This window comes from Pseudonaja textilis, chromosome 1 (genome assembly GCF_049901715.1).
Source record: "Pseudonaja textilis isolate UNSWEBS1 chromosome 1, rPseTex1.2, whole genome shotgun sequence".
Classification (NCBI taxonomy): domain Eukaryota; kingdom Metazoa; phylum Chordata; class Lepidosauria; order Squamata; family Elapidae; genus Pseudonaja; species Pseudonaja textilis.
The window spans coordinates 159,908,154-159,919,903 of record NC_141990.1 but is presented as its reverse complement, the minus strand read 5'-3'; the positions used below and the strand labels follow the sequence as shown (position 1 = coordinate 159,919,903).

The 11,750-nt window shown below is 38.4% G+C and overlaps 1 protein-coding gene across 1 annotated transcript; it reads left to right on the top strand.

Moving 5' to 3' along the window:
* Positions 1-577: 577 nt before the first annotated feature.
* Positions 578-11,143, top strand: PRLH (prolactin releasing hormone). The gene is made up of 3 exons (XM_026707711.2): positions 578-4,753; positions 7,584-7,715; positions 10,775-11,143. Exons 2-3 carry the CDS (start codon positions 7,628-7,630, stop codon positions 10,936-10,938), a joined length of 252 nt encoding a protein of 83 aa, XP_026563496.1. The 5' UTR covers positions 578-4,753; positions 7,584-7,627; the 3' UTR covers positions 10,939-11,143.
* Positions 11,144-11,750: the final 607 nt, after the last annotated feature.

Below are 11,750 nucleotides of genomic sequence, written 5' to 3'. Positions count from 1 at the left end.
CAGTGACTGTATATCAAGCAGGCATTGAAACTGTGAAGTCATTACGGTTTGGTATTCTTAGAATTTGTTTCATGATAGAAATGCAAAGTTCAGGCATCTCCTACCACAAGTGGTTGAGCGTCTTTATTCCAGTGTGACCAAGTGTCATCATTTTGACCCTAATATAATTGTATCCAAAATGTACCTGCAACATGTTTATTTAGGGCTGTGCAGTGCTTCAAATATGATTCCCAATGTGTTTTGGAGCACATGGGAATGCAAATACAGCAACTTTCTGCAACTAAAAGCCATAGTTTTTTCTTGGATCATATGGCTGCTTAAAACAGTTGCAGAGAGATGCTAGTTACTTCTTTGGCCATGTTGCCTTTTGAAATCAAATCTAAAATGTTGATGGCCCTAATATTTATGTCTTTGGCAATTAGTTACAATACATATCCATTTTATTCACATAGCTAAAGATGCACAAAGAAACTGAAAATGTGAGTTCCTATATCTGTTTATCTGATTAGTGTTTTTCCAAGCTGAGAATGAATCTTGAGTTCAGACCAAAATTCTTAGTTTTAATGCTAATAAATCGTTGCAGTAAATAACCAAATTAGAAGGCATTTTCCTGTTACAGCTGTGACTTTTCAGTACCCTGAACTTTTCATACCTCCTGTAAGCTATCTTTCATGACGATGTTCTCATCAACCGTTATGTGTCCAGATCTCTTCCAGTTAATGTAAATTGATGTCATTGATGCAATCAGGAAGAGAAGCCTGTGTTACATGCAGTTTTCTTCTTCTTCTTTAAGGGCTGTATTTTCTCAAATAAAGCAATTGTGGGGCAAGGGATTCTGAAGGAAAAGATATCCACACCCCTCATCCATGCATATTGGCAGGACTTCTTTCCAAAACAATCAAAGCTACTTGGACCCCTTAACAAAAAGGATTGGGTAACCCCACCTAATGTGTCCCTTTTGCCCTAAAGCAGACATTATCCTCACTCTGTACATCTTACGCATCAGCTTTTATCTTGACTCAGAAATATAGCCAGGTAGGCTGCATTATAAATGGATAGTTTGTATTCCCCACAGCAAAATGCCAATTTCCTTCCTCGCTTGCAAAGAGATGGGCTTTTCTACCACTCTGATTGTCTGATTAACTAGCTGAAGCCTTGAGATCACTGCTGCCTCAGGTCCATTTCTTTGGGATGTGGAAAGCAGAGCCAATTAGCTCACCGCTCACTTCTTGATGAGGGTCAGTGTGAGGGAGCTTTTCCAGCATTTTCTCTGAAACTGCAGGGTAGATTTCTTGGATGGGGGTGGGGGAATTCCTACCTCCACGTTCCTGGCACTTCTTCTTCCCTCCTGCCGTGTGGACCTTGCCACCATCACCCCATCCCCCAAGGGATAGGGGTTTGCTGCTTTCCTACATAATGTGAATGTGGGCAGCTAAACACTGGGAAATCTTATGCTTGGGGAGCATTAAAGAGAGAAAATAAGGCAAGATTGTAACACCAAAGGCAAATGTTTAAAAATATAGAAATATGGCATTTATTAAATGTTTATCTATTTCATAACAGGCTAAATGAGAACAGTGAAGGGGAGACCATTTCAAAGAGATTTAGATCATTTCCAAAATGAAGTGGCTCTGCCTAGAAGCCCCACAACGTGAAGATGGAATTTCTGGAGTTTTTCAATTTGCTTTGGAGAGTGGTTGCTGTCATTATCAGTTGTACTTAATATTGTTGTGAACCTCTTGTTATATTTTTTTTTTTCATAGAAAGAAAACACCAGGTAGTAGGGATAAGATGATGTTTTGTGATTAATAGCTCTAGCTTCCTACAAGAACTGACATTAAAACCACTGTCCTGCATCTTCCAAATCTAGTGATTAATAGAGATGTAGGAATGCAGAAAGAGAGAAGATTATGTAATGAATTCTCACCTGTAAAGTTCTGGACTGCTTTTTATCTTACATCCTGATCACAGTACTTGTCCTTCCAAAAATCTTCTGGACCTAAAGTTATGTTCCTCCACTGCTTTATTAATGCTAATTGCTCAAAAACTTCACCAAAAGAATAGGATATCTTCTCTTTTTGCTCAATTCTAAATGTTCAAAGCTGCAAGCCTATGCTTTAATTGCTTTGCCTTACTGGGCAGTGCCATATCCTGATGTGGATGCTGAATTATTTTTGAATCCCCAAGACCGAATAATGGCATTTCCAAATGCATATAATTGTTCCTATTGTTTACACTAGTAAATGGAATAGAATCAAAGGTGGTGAACGATTCCTGAATGCCAAAAGGCGGTGCTTAGATCAAGTGAATCTGAATGGATTCAGAAGTGACATTGGTCACTTCCTTTCAACTCTGTTTCCAGCATCCAGAAAGACTAAAATGTTTTTTGCTTGAGTGCTTATGGAATCCTTACACATTCAGTACTTTTGATATCACAGTTCTGCTTGCATGCTACCTTTCCCATTCAACAAGGCTGGGCTCAGCAAGGCTCAAAACACAACGGGGCAGAATCATTTTTCATGGTGGTGTGCCCCTTATCCACTTTCATGATACTTAGTTGGAGCAGTGAAAGACCTGATAACCCCAATATTTATTTGATTGTTTACACTTATAGCCACACCTACGGCAATAGCAATAGCACTTAGACTTCTATACCATTCCATGGTGCTTTACAGAATTCTGGGCAGTTTACAATATTAGCATATTGCCTCCAACAAACAGCGTCCTCATTATACCAATCTCAGAAGGGTGGAAGGCTAAGTCAACCTTGAACCTCATCAGGATCCAACTCCGGACCGTGGACACAGCCTGCAATATTGCATTCTAACCACTGTGCAACCAAGGCTCTTCTTAATAAGCCACTATGTGATCTGTCACTAGTGTTATCAGAAGCATAACACATTCCCTAACCCAAAGAGAGAAACCTTCTAAATCAATAGTCTTATTTTTTAATGAGAGGTTATTGTAGATGCAGTTTAAGCTTCTTCCAGATAGTGATGTTATGTAAGAAATTGATCGTTTTCTTACATGGTACATAATATATACATATGTATTAATTGAATTGCAAATCAGGAAACATTAAAAGTTTTCTACATTACAACAATTCCTCCTATTCTCCAGTGTTTTTATTTAGAGTGGTCCTATGTTATATACTGTATACTATGAGATTTATAAGCTAGCTTGTCCAAGGCAAATCAGTGAGCCATAAAACTGAACAGGAATTTCATTGAAAGATCCAACCTGCAGCTATATTACCTCATCACAGAAAGTCTTCTGTAAAGGAATCCATAAGATAATGGGCAGCTGGCCATTTTCTTGATATTTTCTATTTTTCTGGATATTTACACATAATTGACTGCAAAGGTAATGGGATCCCATGTTAGTACAGATGAATAGACATCATTTTCACTTAATTGTAAACACTGTATGCTGTTATTTTAGGGTAGAACAGAAATGTAAATTTCACTATTCCACACTTGCCCAATCACTGACACACTAGCCTTTTACTTTTTAAAAAAATGAGGTGTTTTTTTTCATACTATATGCTAATATAAAAGGCAAACACTGGAGACCGAGGAGAAATATTTATGTCTTTTATGATGAGGGAAATTTGGAATACCCATATATTTAGTTATGCATATATACAATCCACCATCACAACAAACAGGAAGAGGGAGGCCTATGGTCCCTTCATATAACCCACCATACTGGATGAAGAGGAATGATATTGACTTTTCACCATTTGAAGAACAAAAGAAGTTTCTCAGGTTGAAGATAAGGCAGCCATTCTGAGAAGTCATATGTGAAATCCAGAAACCAGAGTGTGTGTCTTTCTGTTATTGTGTTTAGTGAAAGTGGAACCATAATAAAATTTCAATTTCTAGGATATGAACTGTTCCCACTACAGTTGGAGGATGCACATTGCACATCTACCTCCCAGACTGAAACCCCTAGGAGGAAAAGTGACCCTGGGCTATATGGTAGGTCCTCCATCCAAAAGAACAGCTCTGAGGTCCACATAGGCAGAGCTGAAAGTCAAAGCTATCCATAATCCCACCATGCATCCTGTACCTGTTAGGATCAATGTCACTGAATGCTTTTCTATGTGCCTCTGGCACAGCTGTGACCAGCTGTCCAAGGAACCACAGCTAAATCAGAGTGAGAAATTTTGAAATCCAGAGCAAAATGTACCATTTTATTTTACGTATTTTATTTATTCAGTGTAACTTGACCTAAAGTACAAATAGATCAACATTAGAGGCTCACAGATTAAGTCAGAAGAAAGGGAGGGAGATTGAAAATTTGAGATTTAAATTTTAAATATTTTAATTGTTTTAGAATCGTACATCCCTCAGAGGCATTGGATTGAATTAGGTGGCTATAGAAATAAAATAAATGCCAATATTATCTTTTGCTAATCAAAATGATCTTTCAGAATGTCTCAAACTTGTAAAATCTCAGTGAAGGCATACAGCCAATCTAGTTTCCCAGTTCTTTACCTCATTTGCTTAAAGGGAGAAAGTACTTCAAATAAGAAAACCTCCTTCCTTGACTTGAGGGAAAAGAACTGAAGTTGTAAAGGGGGGGAGGGGAGAGCCTGTTGAGATGCCCTGTCCCAATGCTGATGTCAGAGGCTGCCATGCATATACAAAAGGAAGGCATAAAAGGGGGGAAAGGACCACCAGCTTGCACTGAGCCTGGCCACTGAAGGCATAACCTGGATGTGCCACTCTCCAGTCCCCTTGACAGAGAAGTGAGTATTGCCTCCAGTGCAGTCTGTTAGCTCTATGAATGTCTGCTTTTCAGAAAGGTGGGAATAAGGAAAGCAAAACAAGGCATGGAATGCATGTTCTCAGTAGCCCATTCAAGTTATTGGGGGAAATGCTAAATAAAATCATCTTCCAGATCCATTTTTCCCATGGCATTGTTTCATATTTTAGGGTTTGTGTATATTTGTATTATTGTGTGCTTTATAAGCAAGTTCATTTGACTATTACTAATTGTTTGCTATTGTATTCTACTAATGTAGTAATTTCCTGTTTTGCAATTTCATTGGTTTTTAAACAAAATAGTGGCATTCCTTATAAAGAACAGTGCAGATGAAACGATTTCCAGTGTGCTTATTTCAGACATATTGATTTCTTATTTTAAAATTGTGTCTGTGTCTGTGTCTGTGTTCAAAAGACAACTTATTCAATAAATAATAAGTGTAGATCATGTTATCCCAGCTTTCCACTTTGGAAACTAAAATTTAAATAAACCAGCTTACCTCCAGCTTGCCAGTGGACTCCACCATGAAACTGAGACTGGAGCTCAACTTGTGCCTCCTCTTAAAGGAGATAATGATTTACCTGCAGCCACCATAGGGGCTATTTATTTAATTAATTTAGATAATGATACTCCAAAAAGATTTAAATAATTGTTGAGATAATTTTATAAGTTTTTCTTGACAATAAAAATGTATTTTATTTTATACTATGCATTTATTTCATTTTTATTTGTTTTATTATAAGCCATGTATGTGAGATGTAATACACATATAACAAATTTGCAGTCATTTCTTCCTATTTGGAAAACAGTTACCTTTGATTCTGAATGGGATTAATTAGTTCAAACAATAGGGAAATGTTTGCTTAATAAATATTTACATTTATGAATGGTGGGTGGTGATTAGCTCAGGCAAATATTAAACATGTACATAATGTTTTCTTGTGCGAGCAAAGAGAACATGAGAAACAGTCAAATTACAAAAGATAAAATGTTCAGTCTAGATCTAGATGCCTTAGTGATTGGTCAAATATACTTTGATGTTTGATATAATAAAGACAGCAAGGGGTAGAGGGAGAGACACAGTCAAAGATGGCACTTGGGAAACAGAAGATGGGTGGCTATAGAATCCTATAGAATAGAATTTTGAAATATTACCCCTTTACCTGTTTTAAAGCAGGAATAAAAAAAGAACCAATCACAACAAAAGGATAAACTCTGACTTGTTTCTTGGTTACGCCAAGCTTGACATGATAGATGCTGAAAAATGTGGAGTTATCCTGGGATGTGAGAATGTCTTGTACTCTATCATCCTGAGGATGGATTCTAAGGCAGACAGCATAGCTGGTTGGTATGCTTGGTGTCTTGTCATCATGAGATGCTTTGTACTGGGAGGAAAGCATGGCAGCCAGGAAAAGAGGACTCTTGAGGTTTCCAAAACTAAGAAATGAAGCCATGTGTTAAACCTCTGATCATTTGCTCTATTGGCTTCCAGGCTGACATGGTTCCTTTATGCAGAACAAATATATTCCCTTATGGATATAGCCCAGAAGGATGTCCAGTGGTCTCATTCCCAAGATGGCAGGTAAATTCCTATGGGTGTTCATGTTGGTCTTTGTGAGAGAACCACAGAAAAACCTCAAGGCGAAAAGGTGCGAGGGCATCCATCAGAACCCTGACACTAGTGTTGCTCACAGATTGATTAGCTTTGGGGAAGGTAGGCAGTGGACACAAGTCAAATTCAAGAAACTGCCTGGTAGCACAGCTGATAGAAAGATGGGTAGCCTGACTATGGAAATGGCAACAATGGGCCACTGGTACAGCAGATGTGGAGACCTCTGGTGTGCTGGACCAGACAGGCTGCTATAAGATTTCAAAGGTAAGCCCTGGGAACTGATAAAAGGAGAGTTAGAAGAACACCTCTCTTTAAATTCAAAAGCATCAGTGAATCTTTGTCCCTATTCAATGAGATTGCTTGTAATAAGTAAAAACCCAATTGGAAGAAGTCTGAACTTTCAAAGAGCAAGTATTCCTCAACCTAATTTTTGCTCCTTTTTCCTCAGTTCCTGGCTGTGGTTTGACAGAGGTGAAAGTGAATTTGCCAAAAGCTAATTCTGATGAAAAAAGGACAGGGCCAAGGAACTTTCTGATGCTGGCCAAAATAAACATGATATGAATTGTATGTTTCTAAAAGTGTAACTTGGAATGCTAAAGGAGACTCACACAGCAGTGGAATATAGGGTGGAGTGGAATAAAGTGTGCTTTGATAGTTTTCCATGAAAATCATCATCAAAACTGACTTTTGTATTTCAGGTTTGTGGGTCAACAAAATCTTATGTCCATAAGCTCATTTTCAGCAGAAAAGGGAGTGGAAGTTGAAAATCCACCCCCGTTTTATTTCTAAAAATTCCACACATGAGTGTGAAGGTTAGCTTGGCTCGAAACCACAAAGCAAATTCAGATGGAAATCCAATAATTAAAGAATGATATTTAGAATATGAATCCAAAAATGAAAAAACCCAAAGCAGAGTAAGCAACTTACTTAAGCAATCAAAACAATAGACCATGCTTCTTATATCAGTTTGATGGCAATTTTAGTGGCAAACACCTTTGAGTCCCAAGATGTAATTTTTCAGGAAGTAATTTTTACCTGAAATTCAACATTCAAACTTGTTTTGCTGTTGTAGAATTTTGCAATGACTCTGTACTTTACTAAGGCTGTCTTTTGAGGAGTGCTTTTCTTGTATGAGTCCAGTAACATACTTTTTGTTTCCTGTTGCTACAGGTCACCTATTTTTTTCTTTGTTTACCATCAGATATCAAAGTACTTTGAAGAGTGGGGGGAAAAAAACCTAAAGGAATGAGACTGCTAGTTGTCTGCCTTCTGCTGCTGGCCTTTATACCTGAGACTAAATGCCGAATCCTTGAACGATTCATGGAGATCAGGAGTAAGTTCCCACAGCCAGGTGATTGCGTGGATAGAGATATTTTTCATGAGCAAAATGTCCAGCATATATACCGTACAAACCTGAACACTGGCTGAAGGTAGAATCTGGGGTAGTACCCAATGGTTGTTGGCTTTGTCTCATTTCCCTCTCAAGACCTTCTAAACGGAATGTATTGCAAACTGCATTTGACAGCAAAAATCTAGAAGACCACTAGATAGCATGAACAGTTAGATTTGATCTGGATCGAGTGGTTGTCCAGATTTTTGCCACCTAGATATATGCCTGATATGTGTTACTCTGGACATCTTGCTATGCAACACCTGCAAATAAATTTTTTTCACTTAATCTAGACTAATCTGTTCCAGACTCTGGGAATCAACCACAGATGTTCCCTACAGTTTCTTTTGCAGCTCTCAAAAATCTTATTGCTGAAATCTAACAGCAAACCCCTTAAATATGTTGAAGACACTTTTCAGGCACTTTAAAAACATCTCTCTCCCTCCCCCTCCCTCTTTCCCCCTCTCATTGATTTTTACTTCTGTTATTAATTCAAAAGCCTGAAAAATTCTACTGCCACCATTGTCTTTGTAAAGTTGCTGCCACCAGAAGATCTCAAGTGCTGGGAAACAAAATAGAAAAAAGGTATTTTCCCTGGTGGAAAAAGAACTCCCTTGCCCTACACCACAGTGTTTTTAAACTTTATCAAACCAAAACAACCAAACATAATATTATAAACATATGTCTCCCATGTGTCTTTTCATCATTCACCTCCATTCTGCAATAGCAGTTGTCCATACATATAATACCGTGTTTCTCATATAATAAGGCCGGGTCTTTTTTTTTTTTTTTTTGAGCCCCCCCAAAATGGCTAGGCTGTCTTTTCGGGGGTGACTTAATTCCCCCCGCTTGCATCTTTGGGTGGGCGGGTGGTGATGGCTTGGATGTTGACCTCGGCGTTGGTGGGGCACTTCGTATCGGGGTCAACGCAGGCAGCACCATATCCGGGTGTGCAACAAAAGTACTTCCTAATGGCAAGCCCGCCCCACCATTCCCCCCCCATTTCGCATGTTTTAATATAGGCCTTAATTGGGGGAGGGGCTTAATTTCATTTCATGCCTACAAAACATGCTGGGACTTCCTATTGGGGGAGGCCATATTGTTGGAGAAACAGGGTATTATTTTCTCCAGAATTACATTCAGTCATCCAATGATCTCAAGATGGAAAGCATATGCTATGATCCATTGATTAGTCCAAAACTCCTCTCTTAATTCACATACTTTGATGTTCCAAATACAGCAACACTAGCTAGCAAATGCAACTTTGGAAAGAAATATAATCTCTTCCTTATCAAATTGTTGCTTAGTGTCCAAACTGACCAGTGTACAAAGATAGTTTCCTGAGCAGACGATCCCAGTGGCATTCATTTCCAGACAGGCAAAAGACAGGCTAGAGATTAGAAAGAGAACATGCAGAAGATGTTGAGCCTTGGCTTTCAAAAGTCAATCTGCACTCTCTGACATAAGTGAAAATTCAGCCCTTGCTCCTCCCCATTTCATCTATTCTTCTATTGTCCTTATTTATTTGACACATGCTGACCTGAGCTTCCTCAGACTGTTTTCTTTCTTCGTGCTCTCTTTCATTTTTGAGGAACAAATTGTGCAACTTGACCTAAGGATGTTAGAGCAGGGGTCCCCAACCCCTGGACCGTGGCACAATGCTGGGCTGCAGCCTGTTGGGAACTTTGTGAGCACACAAAGCTGCATTTGCACAAGTGGTGCACAAGTGCATGATACCATCCACTCTCCCTTCCGCCACTGGTAGCGGTCCACAGAGCCAGAAAGGTTGGGGACCACTGCATTAGAGTACAATACCTAGATGTGAATATGGACACATTTTTAAAGCTTCTGCTCTTTCCATCCCTGAAATCTAATGGCGAATCGCCTTCTTCACAGACAATTAGGACCAGTGTTCACCCCAAGCGGTTTGTATTGACTCCCAAGAGTTGATGGAACTACCCATTAGAGGTGGTTCTCAACTTACAACCATTCATTAATGACATCTCAAAGTTACAAAAAAGTGGCTTCAGAAAAGTTATTTATAGCCTGTCTTTACAACTTGCAATTTACAACAGACTATCACACAGCCTGCGATCGCAATTCAGGTGCTTGGCAATCAGCTCACCATTACAACTGATTGCCGTGTCCTGCAACCGTGTGATCATGATATTGACTTCCCAGCTGGTTTCTAACAAAAAATATCATTTGGGGAAGCTGAATTCATTTAATGACCATGTGATTTACTTAACAAAAATGGTAAAAATTGTTATAAAATCAGGTCCAGTCACAGGTTAACTTGTTACAAGAGAAATTCTCGTCCCAACTAGTACTATTAGATGAAGTAGTACTTATTACACTTATTTCATGCAATAAAGGTTGGGGGATTGATGAACAATCTAAAATGTCCCGGGAGAATCAGTGAGCTTAAGAGTTTGGGAACTCCTGGTGTAGACAATTTTTTTTTTAATCAAAGTTCTGAAGTCTAGTGGCTAATATTATTTCTAGTGAGTGTTTAAAATACAGTTCATAACATACTAGTAAAATTGTGCAAATGATATACACTTGAAAAAACATGCATATCTTTGAACAAGTGTGAAGAGCACCTGGCATCAAAAAAGAAAATGAGAAATGGTTTCTCCTGATTTTTTTTTTCTCCAGACATGACAATGGCTGCATTTTAATACTGTATAACAATCGCAGAAGAATACGGTTTACACTCATGGATAACAGATGCCCATATTTTTAATATGGCTTTTGTCAATGATGAATACTATTAGCATTATTATGTACAATAACCATCTTTATACAGGTTATTTTATGAGACTGACCTGATAGAAAGAGTCCCATTCACCTACCAAAACTGAAAAGTTTTTCAGAAGACTGTAACACTAATACCATCTCCTCTAATGAGCGCCTCCATGTTTTATAATATACTTGGAACAATGCAGCTGGTTCCCTTTCCACTGAGTTCTCACTAACTTCTTCTGGGTTTTGCCTTGCAGATCCTGATATTGATCCTTCCTGGTACACAGGGCGAGGGATCCGGCCCGTGGGGCGGTTTGGCAGACGAAGAGCAGCTGCAGAAAATGCCCAGAAGTCTGACAACAGACACCTGCATGCTTGTTTCCCTGTAGAAGAAAGCAGTGAATTTCTGCAAGATGAATGAAGCTACATAAATGTTTTAATACAACGGTGACCCAAAATATAATGCACATGTGCACAGACATAATCCATCTTCATCTTCTATCCTTTCTAAACCTTAATAAATGTTGGATCTTGCTTCAGTCTTTATTATTGTTATTGTACAAATCAAATAGAATGTCTTTTGGCTAAATAATTTCATTAGATCATATTTCTCACCAATACATTTATATTACCGGTATCACTAGGCATACAATTCATTTTTGGATTACTGTACTTATACCAAGTAGTGCAATTCCTCAATGAACAGATATTGTTGTAAATAGTTTTGATTTATTTACTTTGCGTAGCCACATCTTACGTTTTTACCCTTCCTTTTCCATTCCAATATGTCAACTTATCTATTAAAATATGTGTAAAATACATTTTTCTTCCATTACACACAATTATACAACTTTAATTCTTGAAGTGGACATGGCAGTACCTGGAGACATCAGAACAGAAGAGAAAGAATTAGAGAAAATCACAAAACACAAAGACCTGCAAGGTAAAGTAGAGCAACTATGGCAAAAGAAACCAAAGATAATACCAATGGTAATAGGTGCCTTGGGGGCAATTCCAAAAGATCTGGAATACCACGTGAACACCACTAGCACTGAGAAAATTACAATTAGTCAATTGCAAAAGGCAGCTGTATCTGGAATAGCTTACTTCTTGCAACAATACCTTTTTATTAGACCATCAGACAACCTCTTCCTATCCAAGGTCCTTGGAAAGGATTCAACAGGTGGATATAAATGCTAAATTCAATCTAAACATCTGTGCAACCAACCATGA

Bases quoted from the DNA above. Each gene is read 5' to 3' on its own strand.
- PRLH (XM_026707711.2), top strand. From the start codon at position 7,628: ATGAGACTGCTAGTTGTCTGCCTTCTGCTGCTGGCCTTTATACCTGAG. The intron at 7,716-10,774 runs GTAAGTTCCCAC...TTTGCCTTGCAG, and splicing joins ACGATTCATGGAGATCAGGA to ATCCTGATATTGATCCTTCC.